A 16691-nucleotide genomic window follows, 5' to 3' on the forward strand; every position below is an offset into this window, starting at 1 on the left:
GGGGTTGCTGCTGCAGAAAGAAGGGAAGATGCAGCCCTTGCTCCTCCATCTTGGCCGTAACCAGAAGTCCAGTCAAATGCCCTTCACCACAGCTCACTAAGGAAAAGACATGGCGAGGATTGGACTTGCCCCTGGTCACACAGCAGATGACCTCGCTAAGCAGTGAGCACCGCACAGGCAAGGGACAGACCAGTGCAAGTGGCCTACTCGCTCCGGTCCCTAGGACAAAGAGGCCAGAACGTGTTTTATTTACAGGAAAACTAAGATTGCTGCTTAATGAGGCAGCATGGGTGACCTTTTCCTAGTCCCTTGGCACTCAGACCTGGGTCAACTCGCTATTAACTAGGAAGAATACCAATGTTCTGTACCGCCACAGGAGAGGGTATAGGCCATTTTACCCAATGGGTTCTTCCAGGGAAACCCCTGTGCCAATGTCAAGGGAGCTTTAGATGACTTGCTACATTGGGGGATGCCCCAGGAGTGGGTGCTCATTCTACACAAGCCTGCAGGACAGTCGGCACTGGGCATCAGACAGCCCCCCACTGCCCTCCTGCCCAGCTGCCCAGCTCTGCACCGGCATCAACACAAAAATGGGGAACCAGCCTTTTAAGGATCTACTAAGCAATCTAAAAATTATCACAACCAGGATGTGCTCATAAGAAGTAAATTAAAGGAAAAGAGACATTTCTTTGAGGTAACGTGACTGTCCGTCGTGTAAGTCCGAACGGACACAGCAGCGGTGTGGGTGCTGGGCTCCCGGAGTCAGGAAAACCAGCACGTGGACAGCAACTGCGTAACTATGTGGAAGGTGGCACAGGTGCCGGGCCAGGCGATGGCATCCCCACCCCTCCCCTGTTCCCTCTGCCCTGCAAAAGCAACCAGTTCTACGACAAACCCAGAAAACAGCAGTTAAAGCCGCAGTAAGCATGTAGTTCCTTTATCTGACCTGAAACTCGAGGCAGAAATAGCAGATTCACACATACAAGCACAGCTGTTTGAAGTTCCAGGTTTTTCTGGGAGTTTGTCTTTGTAGCCTATGAATATGTTTTTTATGACACACTGAGTTTTTTTCAGCCTTCCAGGTAGAAGGCATTACTCAAGTCCCCTGCCGTCTGATTTGGAGGTCCCTACGTGAATTTCACGTGCTTGTTTTATTTATTCGGGACATCAGTTCTTCACCTCTCTTGGCGAAAGCCAACCTTCTTCCTTTCTTCAGTGCATTTCTGTGCAAGTCTTGGTGTTCAGGAGCTTGTCCTGGAAATGAAAACGCAGCTGGGAAATGACGGCTGGTGGGACGGTGGCAGTCTGACGCCGGGTGCTCATGTCCAGGAGACCACAGCTCATGCTGTGATGTCTTCAGGTAAGGCCTCCTCGCCTGCCGCAGTGGATGCCCAAGCCGCTGTCCCGCTCCCCGGGGCGGAAGACAACAAAGTCACGTTCGCTTTGCCCTGCCATTATATTGAGTCGTCTCCCAGTATTTGAAAGGCTAGGCTTTAAAAAAACACATTAAAACGCTGTTTGCTAACTGGAGTCTAGCTGTGCGTTTGTTTTTCAGGGTTTTGTTAAATCGTTAGAATGACACACTGTGTCCTGGCTGGATAACTTTTAAAGTCTGCGAATCAGAGGCCATATTCCTGAGTTGACTTGCAGCGATGGCAATTTTAAAAAAACACACATTATGATGTTAAAAGGAACAAACCAATTCAATAAACCAATGTTTATTCATTGACAACATTCCAGTAACACGTGACACAGTAAAAAATGTTAACAGCGCCTTTTTTATTTCACATTAAATGCAAGACTGTGAGACGGAGTCTGCTTCACTCACAGTACACACCACTGCAGTGGTTTTATTCCAGCTCCGTCCCGGGCCTTCTCTCCTCTGTCTCCTCCCTGCTCCCTCCACTGCCCACCTCTGGGACGGAGTTGGGGAGGAAAGGAGCAAAGAGGGGGACAGAAAGCAAGCACACTGGGTTTGAGGCACTGGAACTGCGAGTCAGAATATCCATTGGTCAAAATGCAATAAATTTGGGGTATGGTTTAGACCAGCGATGGCGAACCTTTTGAGCTCGGCGTGTCAGCATTTTGAAAAACCCTAACTTAACTCTGGTGCCGTGTCACGTATAAAAATTTTTTTGATATTTGCAACCATAGTAAAACAAAGACTTATATTTTTGATATTTATTTTATATATTTAAATGCCATTTAACAAAGAAAAATCAACCAAAAAAATGAGTTTGCGTGTCATAGGTTCGCCACCACTGGTTTAGACCTTACCAACTTAATGTCACTGAGTCCAGCTTTTGGTTCCAGCATGTAAGACACTCTGAAACCTGGCAAGAGAGGCTCTGGCATCTGAAAGAAGCCACCAGCAGTCTCCAATTGAGCATTCGCTGGTTCTCAGCTGACGGTGTTTTTGTTTTTGTTTTCTCTCCTGAGTTTTTCACAAAATCCCCAGCAAATATCACAGTGCCTGGAACAGAGGCCCCTTTCCATTGTCAGTGTTGACCCAGCGTTCTTTCTTTGTCCATGTCTGACTCCCCCATTAGGGCGAGAGTTCCATGAGAGTAGTTACCATTTCTTTTCTCACATCTACTCCGTGCACCCGGCAAAGTGCCAGAACCATAACAGAAGCTCAAGGAAATATTTGCTGAGTGAATACATTCAAATTGACCCGAGCACTGTACTGTAAACTTTTTTTTTTTTTGTACTTGGACATTTTAATGAACTTCCCTCCATGTAGCCTCAAGCTACCAGGACGCAGGCCCCACCAACACCCTTCCTCTTCTCCTCGGCTCTTCCGCTGACGAACTTGGCCTTCACAGTGACAGGCTGGATTCCCCCAACTTCCCAGTGTTCAAGGACTTACAAGGACAGAGTCGTAAGAGTTTACAAATGCACGGAAATGTTCAAATGTGGTAAAAAATGTGGAATGAAAATAAAAACACCTCCGCAAGAAAAAGGCGAAAGGGGAGTATTGACAAGCATCTGGGTATTTGTTTCACTGAGGATGAGAACCAACCGTTTCCACGTTTTTCCCCAACAACGTCAGGCACCCGGAAATCCAGTCGAGAGACACGCTCACAGGAGGGACTGGTGACAGGGTGTTCGCCGACTCCCAGCTGATGGCTGGGAATGTTTGCCACCCGCCCCACCCCCGAAGGCAAGAAGGAATCCACTCTACTCACCAGCCTTGATGTGGACATCCTGACTTCTAATTTTCCCTGAAGGATTCTCAGCTGTGCAATAGTAAGTATTGTCATGGATTAAGGTACTAAAGCTCGAAGGAGGGAAGGGGAAAATTTGGAGAGTGCCGTTGGGGTGGACGTGGCGGATCCCGGGGACATCGTAGATCTCCTCGCCCGTCGCCAGGTACCATCTGAGAGACACAGGAGGGATGCCTGCAGCCGGGCAGGGCACCAGGGTCCCCGTGGTGCTCGCGAACACTACCTCTTGCACAGATGCATTGACAAAGTAGAGGCTGGAGTGGAGGTCCTCACTGAAAACTGGAAGACAACAGCACAAGGATCGGTCAGTTAACGCTCCGGAACCTGACTTTCAGTCAGCCTGGCCCCGGGGCAGGGCGGGAGGGTATTTTGACACATAATTGCAGGGTTCGACTAAAACTAAATAATTCAAAATTACCCAACCTACTACCGACAGAGAGGCTGTACTGAAAAGGAAGCTCCATCCCAGCTGATGTGGCTCAGAGGTTGAGCGTTGACCTATGAACCAGGAGGTCACGGTTGGATTCCCCATCAGGGCATATGCCAGGGTTGAGGGCTCGACCCCAGTGTGGAGGGTGCAGGAGGCAGCCAATCAATGATTCTCTCTCATCATTGATGTTTCTATCTCTCTCTCCCTCACCCTTCCTCTCTGAAATCAATAAACATTTATTTTTTTAAAAAGTAAGGTCCATCCTCCTTTCATGTTTTTACACAAACAGTAGTTTCCCAGGGTCTTAACTTTGAAGTTTACTCTTCAGCTCCACGCCCTGTGCCCTGATCTATCTTCATCGCACAGACCACTCTCGGAATTGACATTATGCATTTTGTATTCATTTTTGATCTGTCTCCCTCTGGAACATACACCCCGTGAGTCTGATCTGCTGACACTGTTACCTGGGCAGAGAATCCAACATCCAGTCACGTGCTGAGTAAGGAGAAGCTAAGTGAAGGCGTGACCAGATCCAGGTGCTAGGATCAGATCATGCTGGTGGGTAGTTAAGCTGAGGGCTAATTTTGAATGAAATTAGTCACCATTTTTTAAATTAAAATTGAAGATCATATGCAAAGCATTTTAAATAGCAAAACTGGTTTTCTGAAAATAGTGTCCCATCAACAATGCGTTTTTTAATTGAAACTATGTAGCCATAATAAAGAGAACTTTGACGAAGGCATCCTTTAATTCCATCAACTTATGGCAGTTTTTGCTTAAATTTTTATATTTCCTCTTCCGGTCCATCTGCATTTCTTACCTCTATAATTATACTACATTTCTTGCTTATATAATTATACTATGCCATAATGTGCATACATAAAACACGCAACTGTTATAGACTGCTTCATTCTCTTAACACTATCTCATACACATAATTTCATCTTCCTAGATGCACTTCACAAGTAAATATTAGTGGATGCACATTTTATGTAACATGGTTTCCCAGACTATTTTCCTGATCTTGGTTATGTAAGTGGTTTCTGTTTTAATTGCTGTCAACAAAGTGTCTGCAAACCTGTTCACACACATTTGGCTTTTTAACTTATTTATTGAGCACCCGCATTGCACTCAGCAACACATAGCTGCTGAGTGTCATTTATGTGAAGAAAAAAAACTCAACATAGAGGACCCCCAAATTAAACAGAATATTTATAAATGCCACAAAGACCTGTTTCACAGACATCTGTGTTTTTATGATTTTCTAAAAATGAGTGCACACCCAGTCACATCTTCACAGCACGCCAAAGGCGCCCTAGAGACTTGGAATTCACCTCACTGGGAGCCATGGGGAGAACTTTCACTGAGCAGCCATGGCGGAGCGGGCAAAGCTGGGAGGCTAGAGGTGTCATTGCATTTACTCCGTGAACAGTTCTGCCAGCTGAGTGTGGGCTCCTCCCTCAGGAAGATAATTTGGAGATTCAGAGGGGTTATCGCTTGACCCAGAATTCAGGACTAAGACGTTAAAAAAATCATCTTTCTGATGAAGATTTCATTTCATGATATGGCTGCCTTGTTCTGCAAATCTTGGGGGAAGCAGAGTGCATGGGCTTTAGAATCCTCTAGATACGGTGTCTTACCTGAACACCCCCCGGCTTTCTCCTGGTCTCTCTCCTGCACTGACCAGGAGTTTGCCTCCTGAGGCCAGGGCTGACTCAGAGCTGGGGAAGCAGAGGGGCCACCATTTGTCCAAAGATGGTGGAGAAAAATGCACTTTATAAAAGTAGTAGTAGATTTACTCAAAGAGAAGACAGGGTGTTCCACAAGCAGTAACTGATAGTTTCCTCTTCCAACAATAACTAACGTTTTTAGCAATGCTCCACAAAGCAGAATATGAAAATTACTAATTAAGAGGTTGGTTCAGATCGGAAGCATGGTTGCGATTTTATATGTGAGTTTTCTAGGAAACTGACATCACCCCAAACACACTGTTAGGAACAAGATAACTGTCACTCGTCAGGGCTAATTAATTCCACCCAGATTCTTTTTCTTTTCCCTTCCACATTACTCTTCTGTCAACTGAATATATTTGACTTTATTCTTTTATATCATAAAAGTAATCCTGTTGCCTAGCCAGAGCACATGTGGCTGAGCGTCGACTTATGAACCAGGAGGTCACAGTTTGATTCCCGGTCAGGTCACAAGCTCAGGTGGCGGGCTCTGTCCCGTGTGGGGCGTGCAGGAGGCACCTGATCAATGATTATCTCTCATCATTGATGTTTCTCTCTCTCCCTTACTTTGTGAAATCAATAAATATATAGATATATAGATATATTTTTAAAAGTAGCCCTGTTAAAAATGAGACTTGAAAAATGTGAATGTATATAAGATATATTTCCAAAATTAAATGTATATTTCCAAAATTAAACGTTTCCTATTGTAAACCACATTCCAAGAGCCAGCTTGTGAAAGTACTTAAATGACTATGATGAGAAAAATGCAAAATAAATGTTTAATCCTAATAGTTAAAAAGATAATTAACCTATGGGGATTACCATCACTTCTGACATTTTTTAAAGGTATTTTATGTTAGTCTTTCTATTTCACACCATTGGGTTTAATAATGGAACATAGACTCATTCTCTAAGATACACATCATTTGGCCACAGGCAAAAAAAAAAGAAAGAAAAAATCACACAAAAATCAAACTATATCCCAACAGCTTTTGTTTCTTCCATCTAAGGGACCATCCATCTGCTTAAATAATAGCACTTCGTTGTACGGAGTGCCATGCACACTTTAAATGCAGTCGCTTTTGCTACCCCCAGGAAGTGCAGGCAATCTGGATGTGAGTGTGAAAGTTCCTTAGCGTAACTGCCATTTCACAAGAGAAAGCCAGCGGAAACACTGGCATGACCCGCTGTCTGACTCAGGTCTACCGTCCTGGGGTGTGGACACTGGGACGCGGAGGAGGGGCTGGAGGGTTACGCGGTTGGCAGAGTTCTCCGTGTTTTATATCGTTACAACAGATGGCACAACCAAAGCTCCAGTGACAACAGGAAGAAGAATGTTATGCTGAAAGGAAAAACAAGTCAATATTGCTTTCTTTAAAATTCAAATATGGTGCACAGAAGAGACGAGGCGGAGAGGGTACAGGAAGCGAGGACACGATCATTCATTCGTGCAACCATCTCTACTGGGCACCTGGCAAGTACCGGGCCCTGTGCAAGTCCCAGTAACGCAAATGTGCATGAGTCATGGTACTGCTCTCAAGGAATGTCTGGTCGCAGGGGCGCCGTGGCTGGCAAAAGATCGATGATAATTCGCTGGCTGTGTATTGATACAGAATTATTCTCAACATGGTGTGGGAGCCTAAGTGACAGACACTAACCCAATCTGGGGACGAGGAGGAAAGCTTTCCAGGTCAGAGGGGAAGTAGATTCTAGGCAGAGGGCATAAAAATGTTAGCACATGGCCCCAACCAGTTTGGCTCAGTGGATAGAGCGTCGGCCTGAGGACTGAAGGGTCCCAGGTTTGATTCCGGTCAAGGGCATGTACCTTGGTTGCGGGCACATCCCCAGTAGGGGGTGTGCAGGAGGCAGCTGATTGATGTTTCTCTCTCATTGATGTTTCTAACTCTCTAGCCCTCTCCCTTCCTCTCTGCAAAAAGTCAATAAAATATATTTTAGAAAAATAATGTTAGGATAGGGAGTTGTCCCAGGAAGGAGAGAAGTGAGAAGACACTGGATCACAGGGACCCCAGGGCAGATCTAACAGTGATGCACACACTGGGAGAGGGAGCTTGAGGTTCTGACACGCGCTCATTTATTCCATGCGTCATCACTCAGCAACTACTAATTACCGGGCACTGGGCCAAGGCCCGGGACACACTAACAGCCACGGAGCTTACATTTCACACGCTCATTGTCAAGTCTAGGTCATAAGGGTGTCAAATCGCATGCAAAAAGCAGGTGCTTTATTCTGCAGGCAGCGGGGAGTCCCATGCACAGGTATATACCTCAGAGAAAAGAATGTGTGTCCACACAAGAACTTTATGATCACCAAATGTGCACACTGCCCAAGTTTATCCATCAAATGAAAAATGGATAAACAAAATCTGGTATATCCACACAATGAGATGTTGCTCAGCAAGAGAAAAATGAAATACTGATACATGCTTTAAATATGACTGACCCTTGATAACCTTCTGCTAAGCCAAAAGAAAGCTAATCATAAAAAATACATCCTATATGATCACATCCATATAAAATTTCCAGAAGAGGAAACCCGATGAAGATGGAAAGTGGATGCCTGGTTTACTTAGGGCTGGAGGAGAGGGTGAGCGGGCAGGGGAAGGATAGCTAAAGTATGAAAAGATTCCTTTTGAGATGATTAAAATGGTCTGAACTCGACTGTGGTGAAGAATGTATATAGCTGAAAATTTACTAAAAACCAGTGAATTGTTCAAATGAGTGAATTTTGTTGAACATAAATTCTCTCAATAAAGTTATTTTTAAAAATAGGGAGGCAATGAACATTTTGAGACAGAACAAGCAATTTCCCAGATTGTAGTTTTACAAGGGAACTACTGGGTGCATGAGGAGTGAAGACTACAGGAAGGAAGTCAGATAGGCTGCTGTAGGTGGCCTAGACCCGTGGTCAGCAAACAGCGGCTCGAGAGCCACATGCGGCTCTTTGGCCCCGTGAGTGTGGCTCTTCCACAAAATAGCACATGCGGGTGCGCATGTACAGTGCGGCTGAAACTTCGTGGCCCATGCACAGAAGTCGGTATTTTCTGGAAGAGCCGGTATTTGTGGAAGAGCCACACTCAAGGGGCCAAAGAGCCGCATGTGGCTCGCGAGCCGCAGTTTGCCAAGCCGCAGTTTGCCGACCACTGGCCTAGACCCTCTGGGCACTGACGATGTGAAGGAAGGAGAAAGCCTAACTATATAGCTATGTCTGCTATGATCCCACCAGAATTTGTGGTCAGGGGTATAAAAGTGATGAGAGTGAGGACAAGGAAAAAACCATTATGATCCTAATTTAATAGCTTGTATACCTGACTACACAGCTACACCGTGAATAAAAACAGAGAACATACAGGGAGTGCTGACTGGGCAGAGGAAACAGCAATGCCAGTTTTACTCAGGTTAAGGGGACACTGTTCTTGGGTCTCCCACTAAGAAGTCGGGAATAGGGGTCCAAGGCCCCAGAGAGAGCCTGAACATAAGGGAAGCTGAAGGCCATCACTGGGTGAAATATACCAAGAAGAAAGTAAAGAACAAGGAGACACAAAGCCCAGAGATGGATTCTCGGGGACAGTTAATAGGTAAAAGTCAAGCAAAAAATATTTGGCCAAGGATTGCACCCCAAAAACATAACGAACTCCTGCAAGTCAATAAGAAAAAAAGATATTCTAATAAAAACTGGGCAACAGACTTGGGCAGTCACTTTCCAAAGGCCAATATATAAGTGATCAATAAGCACATGGAAAAGCACTCAGTGTCACTGCCATCAGGGAAATGCAAATGAAAAGCACAAGGAGTTACCACTACACACCCGTTTCAATGACTCAAACGGCAAAGAGAATATACTGAGTGTCTCAAGGATATGCTAGCAGAGCAATAGGAACCTCGTAAGTTGCTGGTAGGAATGTAAATTGACCATCATTGTGGGAAACTGTTCGTCAGTAGCTATAACACCTGAAACGATGCACTCCCTATGACTCAACCGTTCAACTCCCAGGTCTTCATCCAACGTGCCCTCACAGAAAAAGACACATTGGTACATTCATAGCAGTACTATCTGTAAGAGCCCCAAAGTGAAAATCACTCAACTATCCATCAATAATAAAATATAATAAAAATATACTGTGATATATTTGCACATCAGATCACTATATAACAATAAAAATGAACAGTCTACACAACCATATTATGAATCCCACAACCATAATGTGGAAGGAAATCAAACACAGTAAGAATACATACTGTATTACTTCATTTATATCAAGCATAAAAATAGGAATGACGAGTCTATGATGCTAATAATGGTTGCCCATTGGGGAGGGGGGCACGGAAAATGGAAAGGGCATGCGGGGGCATTCGGGCTGCTAGCTGGCTGTATTCATTTTCTTGTTCTGGGTGCTGGGTACAGTGATGTGTTCAGGGATGAGAATTTCATTTGAGTTTTACCCTGTGATATATTTAGTTGCACACTTTATGGATATATTTTATACTTCAATGTAAAAATTACATATTGTAAAGGAATGGGAAAAGAGAGAAGCACCATAAGGATAAAGAAAACATTCAGGAGCTCCCATCCGAGAGAGAGCAATGCCTTAAACCAGAAGGATGGCATTTGGGGACATCAACTGGCGGTTTTCAAAAGTGTCAATCGCTTCAGAGATCAGAAAACGGAGAACTAAGACCATTAGATTTGCAAATAGGGTATATTCATTTTGAAGGGAAATGGCATTTAGGACTTTTCTTGATTTTATAGGAATATGCAAATAGATATGCTTAGTAAAATAAACTTCTTTGATAAAGGTCTTCCAAAATGAAAAGAAATAGAACTTAGCCTCAGGCAAACATTAACTAGAAAGCATGATCCTTAGCTGATTCTAAGACTCCAAAATATTTTTTGTATTTGAATAAATGCCTTGAAATGTAGAGTCATCTTGATCAAATAATCTGAAAGCAGATAAATGGATAGTCTAATAATAACTTAGAAAGCATTCCAAAATATTATAAAATAATTCCAAATCAGATTATAAAAATGTAGCAATTGTGCATTTAATGCTAATATTTTTCAATAATTATATCTATTCCTCAGCATTGAAGCAATGATGCAACTGTCCTCCTTAGTGAGAATTTGATAAAACTTCACAATGACATAGAACTGAGAAATATGAAATTCTGCCTTTGTCCATAATAAAACAATAAAAACAACAACAAAGGAGCTGGATTTATCCTCCTATGTTCAAACATTCAGGCAATACGGAGCAGTGAGCCATGAGGCGGGGCCTACTAATGCCCAGCTACTTCCTGGAGAGAGCTTCCACATCGTCCTGAAAGAAGGAAACAGAATAGACCTTCTTTTACATTAAGTATAAATGGCCTAAAGACCCCAATCCCAGTTGGTGGGATTTCTTAGTTGAGTAGATAAACTGTGAGGCTCGGGGAAGCCAAGGCCACTAGATCTACAGAGCAGAGAGAAGGAAGCTGCATAGAGAGGGAGCTCCAGAGATCTGAAGAAGGTGCCCTTTGATGAGTCTTTACTGGTATTTGCACATGTGGGAGAGAACTACCAATGCTGGATAGGGGACACCATAAAGGAGCAGGTGGAAAATCCCGGAGCTCTCATATGGGAGAGACTAGTTCATGCTCCGCCAGACAAAGTAGAAAGAACTAACATATAAGGTATCAGATGGAACTCTCAAAAGGGTATCACCACAATAGTGAGGCCCAACGTGTTCAAAACACCTAACGGGAATCGCAGAATGGATCCCAGAGGGATTAAATTGATCCCAAGTAACTTAACTGCACAACAAATACTAGTTAATTAAAAACAACAAATTCAATAATAAATAATCTAACGTATACAATACCTGGCATCCAATAAGATATTGGACACAAGCAGGAAAATAATGCACTAATGTCAAGATTCAATTCATTCAATAGAAACAGACACAGAAATGACAGATGACAGAACTAACAGACATTGGAATTAAAATACCTGTTAAAAATTTTCTCCCAATATATCAGTATATTTTAAAAAGTAAAGGAAATAAAGGGCATATGGATGAAAAAAAGGATATAAAAATAGCCAAAATGAAACTTCTTGAGATTAAAAATATATGAAATTTTTTAAAATGAGCAAGTAAAATTAACAACAGCTTAGACCTTGCAGAAAAAAAATATCAATGAACCAAAATACAGAGTAATAGAAAAATAGAAACTATACAAACTGTAAAACAAAGAAAAAGGCTCAAAGACAATAAACATTAAATCAATGAGATATGAAACAATATTGTGTGACCAAATATATGTATATTTGGAGTTCAAGAAGGTGGAAGTCAGACAATGTTTTGCAAGAATTAATATCCAAAATTTTCAAAATGTAATAAAAACCAGAATCCCCCCAAAAAACATAAATTCATTGAACACAAAACAGAAGAAACATGAAAAAATCAATTCATGACACATTAGAATTAAATTGCAGAGTGTCAGTGATAAAGAGAAAAATCTTGAGGGTAGCCAGATTTTTAAAAGCACACATCATACACAGAGAAACAATGAATGCTGGGAGACTTATCTGAAACAGTGCAATCTAGAAGACAGTGGAGAGAAAAACTAAAGTATTACTCAAAAAGAAAAAAGACACCTATCTACCAATCTAAAATGCTATTCCCAACAAAATCTTTCCTAAATGAAGGAGAAATAATGAATTTTCAAACATTCGAAAACTAAGAGAATTCATTGACAGTAGGCCAGAAATATAAGAAATGTTGAAGGAAGTCAATATTTCAGGTAGAAGGAAAATTATGCCAGGTAGACATCTGTGACTTCACAAAATAAATTAAGAGTGTCAAAAAATGGTAAGTATGTGCATAGATATTTAAAAAAAAACAAAACACCATTTCCTCATTTTAAAAAATCTTCGAAGGACAATTTACTATTTAAAGCAAAAATGATAATAATGTATTGTAGGGTTTACAACATATACAGAGAGAAAATGAATAATACTAGGTGACAATCTACTTTTGTAGGTTTCTTCTACTAAATGTTGTGTGATAATGTTATTTGAAAGTAGGCCATGTTAGTTCAAAAGATGTATGTTGTAAACCATAAAGCAACCACTTTTTAAAAACCAAAACCTATTAACCTATTAATGTAGATAATGTGACCATTAAAAAATACTCCAATAATCCAATAGGAAAGAAGACAAGAAAAAAAATGAGAGAATAGATGGAATAAATAGGGAACAATTATCAAGATGTTATATTTAAATCTAACTAAATTAATGTTTACATTAAGTATAAATGGCCTAAACACCCCAATTAAAAAAGGACTGTCAGAATGGATGAAAAATCAAGCCTAACTATATGTTATCCAGAAGAAACCCATTATAAATATTTTTTTTAATTGGGTAGGTTAAAAGTAAAAGCATAGAAAACTACACCATGCTAACACTACTTTCAAAAAAGCTTGAGTGGCTATATAAATATCAAAGTCGATTTCAGGATAAGGAGTAGTACTAGAATGCTTGCTTCCTAATAAAACCTTCAATTCATCGAGACGACCATCCTAAATGCTTATGTACCTGATAAGAGAACATCAAAGTAGAGAGCACTGAGAACTGGGATTCTTTCTTTTTTAGTGCTAATTGCCATTGGGGTGATAACAATGTTTTCTGTTGAGTATTAATCTGCCTTCTTATACTTTGCTGTTAATAAATTGTGTGCCGGGGTCCAGCCCCAGCGGGTCCAGGGGTCCCCAAAGGTGTGGACGGAGTCGGCGAAGAAGGAATGACACGGAGACAGCGTTCAGTTGATCAGCAGCCTAGCCAGGATCTCAAGCCAAGTTCTGGTCTCGATCTCCAGAGAGGTTCTGCTTCGGATTTCCAGTGAGGTTCTGTAGCCATGTTCCCTCGCTAGGTTCTCCAGCCAGGTTCTGTCCAGGCTCTCCAGTCAGGTTCAGTGTCCAGGTTCCAGTCAGGTTCTCCTGCCAATCTCTGTAGTCAGGTTCAGTCCAGGATCCCTTGCCATGTTCTCCCGCTAGGCTCTGTCTCTAGGCTCCGAGGCCAGTCCCTGTCCAGGATCCTCCGGCATGCTCTCTCCAGCGAAGTTCTTCTGTCTCCAGGCTCCGTGTTCTGTCTTCTTGATTCTGTTCTGAGTTCTGTGTGTTTCTGTCTTGTTACAACTGTATTTATACCAGTTGATTCAATCCTATCAATCTCTATTACAAAGGTCAGGGCGTTTCTTATCTCCATTGCAGGGAGAAAAGATTATGTAGTTTAAGCATGATTGTTCCTAGGTAAAGGGATTAATTACCCGCCTGGCACTTAGTTGAGGGGTTTTATTCCCTCCCTAACTTCAGGGGAAAATCCCTACCTGGGGATTCAACCTTTCTTGGAGAGGTGACTTTGGTTAAAACACAGCGCCAAGAAGGTGAGCAAACATATTAAGAACCGTATGCCATATATGCCAGGTCCCTTGAAACAGCAAGGATGGACTGGCTCCCGGCAAATTCCCCCTTTTTTATTTTTTAAAAGCAAGCATTAAAAAGAAAAACCTGAAACGCTCTCTTGTATCCATTTTAAGAGTAGGATTGGCGCTTTCTGCTATTACCTGAGTCCTGATCTATCACCCCAGGGAGAGCTTGCCAATCCTGCACTTTCCCGGGGTGGAAAGGCTGCAGTGGGGTTAAGAATAAGGCTCCTTGGGCCTACCTTCTCCCATGCCTCTACATTTACCTTTCCGGCACCTTTCCTTCCTCAGAAAAGCATGGACATACTTCTTGTATAAAACGTTCTGTCTGACTGGGAGTAACCTTAATTCCTCTGCTAACAAGCATATATGTTAAAAGATCAATACGGAGTCTTTTTTCTTTAGACTCAGTATGGCACATCTTCTTAATCTAAAGATCAATACAGAGTCTTCTTTCTTTGGACTCAGTATGGCACATCTTCTCAATCTAAGAATCAATACAGAGTCTTCTTTCTTTGGACTCAGTATGGCACAACTTCTCAATCTAAGTTCTGTACTATCCACCTTCTTACCCTACTTATCCTCTATAGGGGGGTCTGTAGCACCCTGGTGGAGTCCTATCCGTCCCGAGTGTGGGGTTCTCAATGGGGGGGGCTTACCTAAGGGAATCCTGTTCCAGGGGTTCCCAAAGGTGTGGACGGATTCGGTGAAGACTATCCACCCTCTTCCTAAGGTGGAGTCTGATCCGTCCCGAGTGTGGGGGTTCTCAATGGGGGAGGGGGGCTTACCTAGGGGAATCCTGTTCCAGGGGTTCCCAAAGGTGTGGACGGAGTCGGTGAAGACTATCCACCCTTTTCCTATGGTGGAGTCCTATCCGTCCCGAGTGCGGGGGTTCTCAATGGGGTGGGGGCTTACCTATGGGAATCCTTTTCCAGGGGTTCCCAAAGGTGTGGACGGAGTCGGCGAAGACTATCCACCCTTTTCCTATGGTGGAGTCCTATCCGTCCCGAGTGCGGGGCGCTTACCTAGGGGTCCCTGTTCGGGCGCCATATGCCGGGGTCCAACCCCAGCAGGTCCAGGGGTCCCCAAAGGTGTGGACGGAGTCGGCGAAGAAGGAATGACACGGAGACAGCGTTCAGTTGATCAGCAGCCTAGCCAGGATCTCAAGCCAAGTTCTGGTCTCGATCTCCAGAGAGGTTCTGCTTCGGATTTCCAGTGAGGTTCTGTAGCCATGTTCCCTCGCTAGGTTCTCCAGCCAGGTTCTGTCCAGGCTCTCCAGTCAGGTTCAGTGTCCAGGTTCCAGTCAGGTTCTCCTGCCAATCTCTGTAGTCAGGTTCAGTCCAGGATCCCTTGCCATGTTCTCCCGCTAGGCTCTGTCTCTAGGCTCCGAGGCCAGTCCCTGTCCAGGATCCTCCGGCATGCTCTCTCCAGCGAAGTTCTTCTGTCTCCAGGCTCCGTGTTCTGTCTTCTTGATTCTGTTCTGAGTTCTGTGTGTTTCTGTCTTGTTACAACTGTATTTATACCAGTTGATTCAATCCTATCAATCTCTATTACAAAGGTCAGGGCGTTTCTTATCTCCATTGCAGGGAGAAAAGATTATGTAGTTTAAGCATGATTGTTCCTAGGTAAAGGGATTAATTACCCGCCTGGCACTTAGTTGAGGGGTTTTATTCCCTCCCTAACTTCAGGGGAAAATCCCTACCTGGGGATTCAACCTTTCTTGGAGAGGTGACTTTGGTTAAAACACAGCGCCAAGAAGGTGAGCAAACATATTAAGAACCATATGCCATATATGCCAGGTCCCTTGAAACAGCAAGGATGGACTGGCTCCCGGCAATTGTGCATACAAAAAATCAAATCTTACCTCTCATGCCTATGGTTGGGTTATTAGGCTCCATCCATATTGGTCTCCTCAGGGCCTTGGGTCCCCAGATCCTTCCCTACGTCATGGCCTGCAAAAATACTGGACTCTGCTGGGATACTTCATCATCCTTTGCCTAATACAGTGGGGTCTTGACTTCCGAGTGTCCCGAATAACGAGCTGTCTCTCGGACGATTTTTTGCAATGAGTTGATAATTTGAGTTAACGAGCTCTTTAATGAGCTCGGTCTCGGAACGAATTAAACTCGTAAGTCAAGGCCCCACTGTACTACTAATTCTTTGAATTTCAGCTTAAACATAATTTTTTTTAGGAGTTGATTCCTGGACTTATGTTTCCCAGACTAGACCCCATGTCCACTCCGCTTGCTGCATCATTCTTTCCCAGCTCTTAGCTTTTGGTGTGTGTGTCACTCATACACATACACACACACACACACACACACACACACACACACACACCACTCTATTGTAATCTACAAGAAGGGCCCTATATATAGATGATGCAACCTTACATGGCGCATCATGCCCTGCATAGTACATCAAAGAAGCCCTCAAAAAGGACTAAGTAAATATTTAAAATATATTATCATTATAGATACATAATTCCTTTAAAGGAATAATATTTAAACTGTACTTCATATGCATCATCAATTACAATCTAAATTCCATTATATAGATGTCAAGGGACAAGAATGAGTGGCTTAGAGAAAGAATTTCTCAGATCATAAGAAGAACACATTTATGAGGTTTTAGCTACTATGTGTAAGAATGTGGTTTTTTTTTAATCCAATATTTGTACTGATTTTGCAACAAGGAATACGAGCTCAATTTTGCTATGTGTTTTACAAATCTCTGGAGGAAAAAAAAAAAGAAAAACGTTAATGTTTTACCCAAAAAACATCTAAGTATTGTTTGCAATATCCTCCCAGAGAAGTATTTCCAT

The 16691-nt window shown here is 42.9% G+C and overlaps 1 protein-coding gene across 1 annotated transcript in view; it reads right to left on the reverse strand.

The window, feature by feature from the left end:
• DSCAM (DS cell adhesion molecule) overlaps positions 1-16691 on the reverse strand; it is a 460072-nt gene that overhangs the window by 365081 nt on the left and 78300 nt on the right. Inside the window, exon 3 of the mRNA XM_059685889.1 lies at positions 3189-3506. Coding sequence (XP_059541872.1) covers positions 3189-3506 — 318 coding nt within the window. The remainder of the gene's footprint in view (positions 1-3188; positions 3507-16691) is intronic.

This window comes from Myotis daubentonii, chromosome 3 (assembly GCF_963259705.1).
Source record: "Myotis daubentonii chromosome 3, mMyoDau2.1, whole genome shotgun sequence".
NCBI lineage: Eukaryota > Metazoa > Chordata > Mammalia > Chiroptera > Vespertilionidae > Myotis > Myotis daubentonii.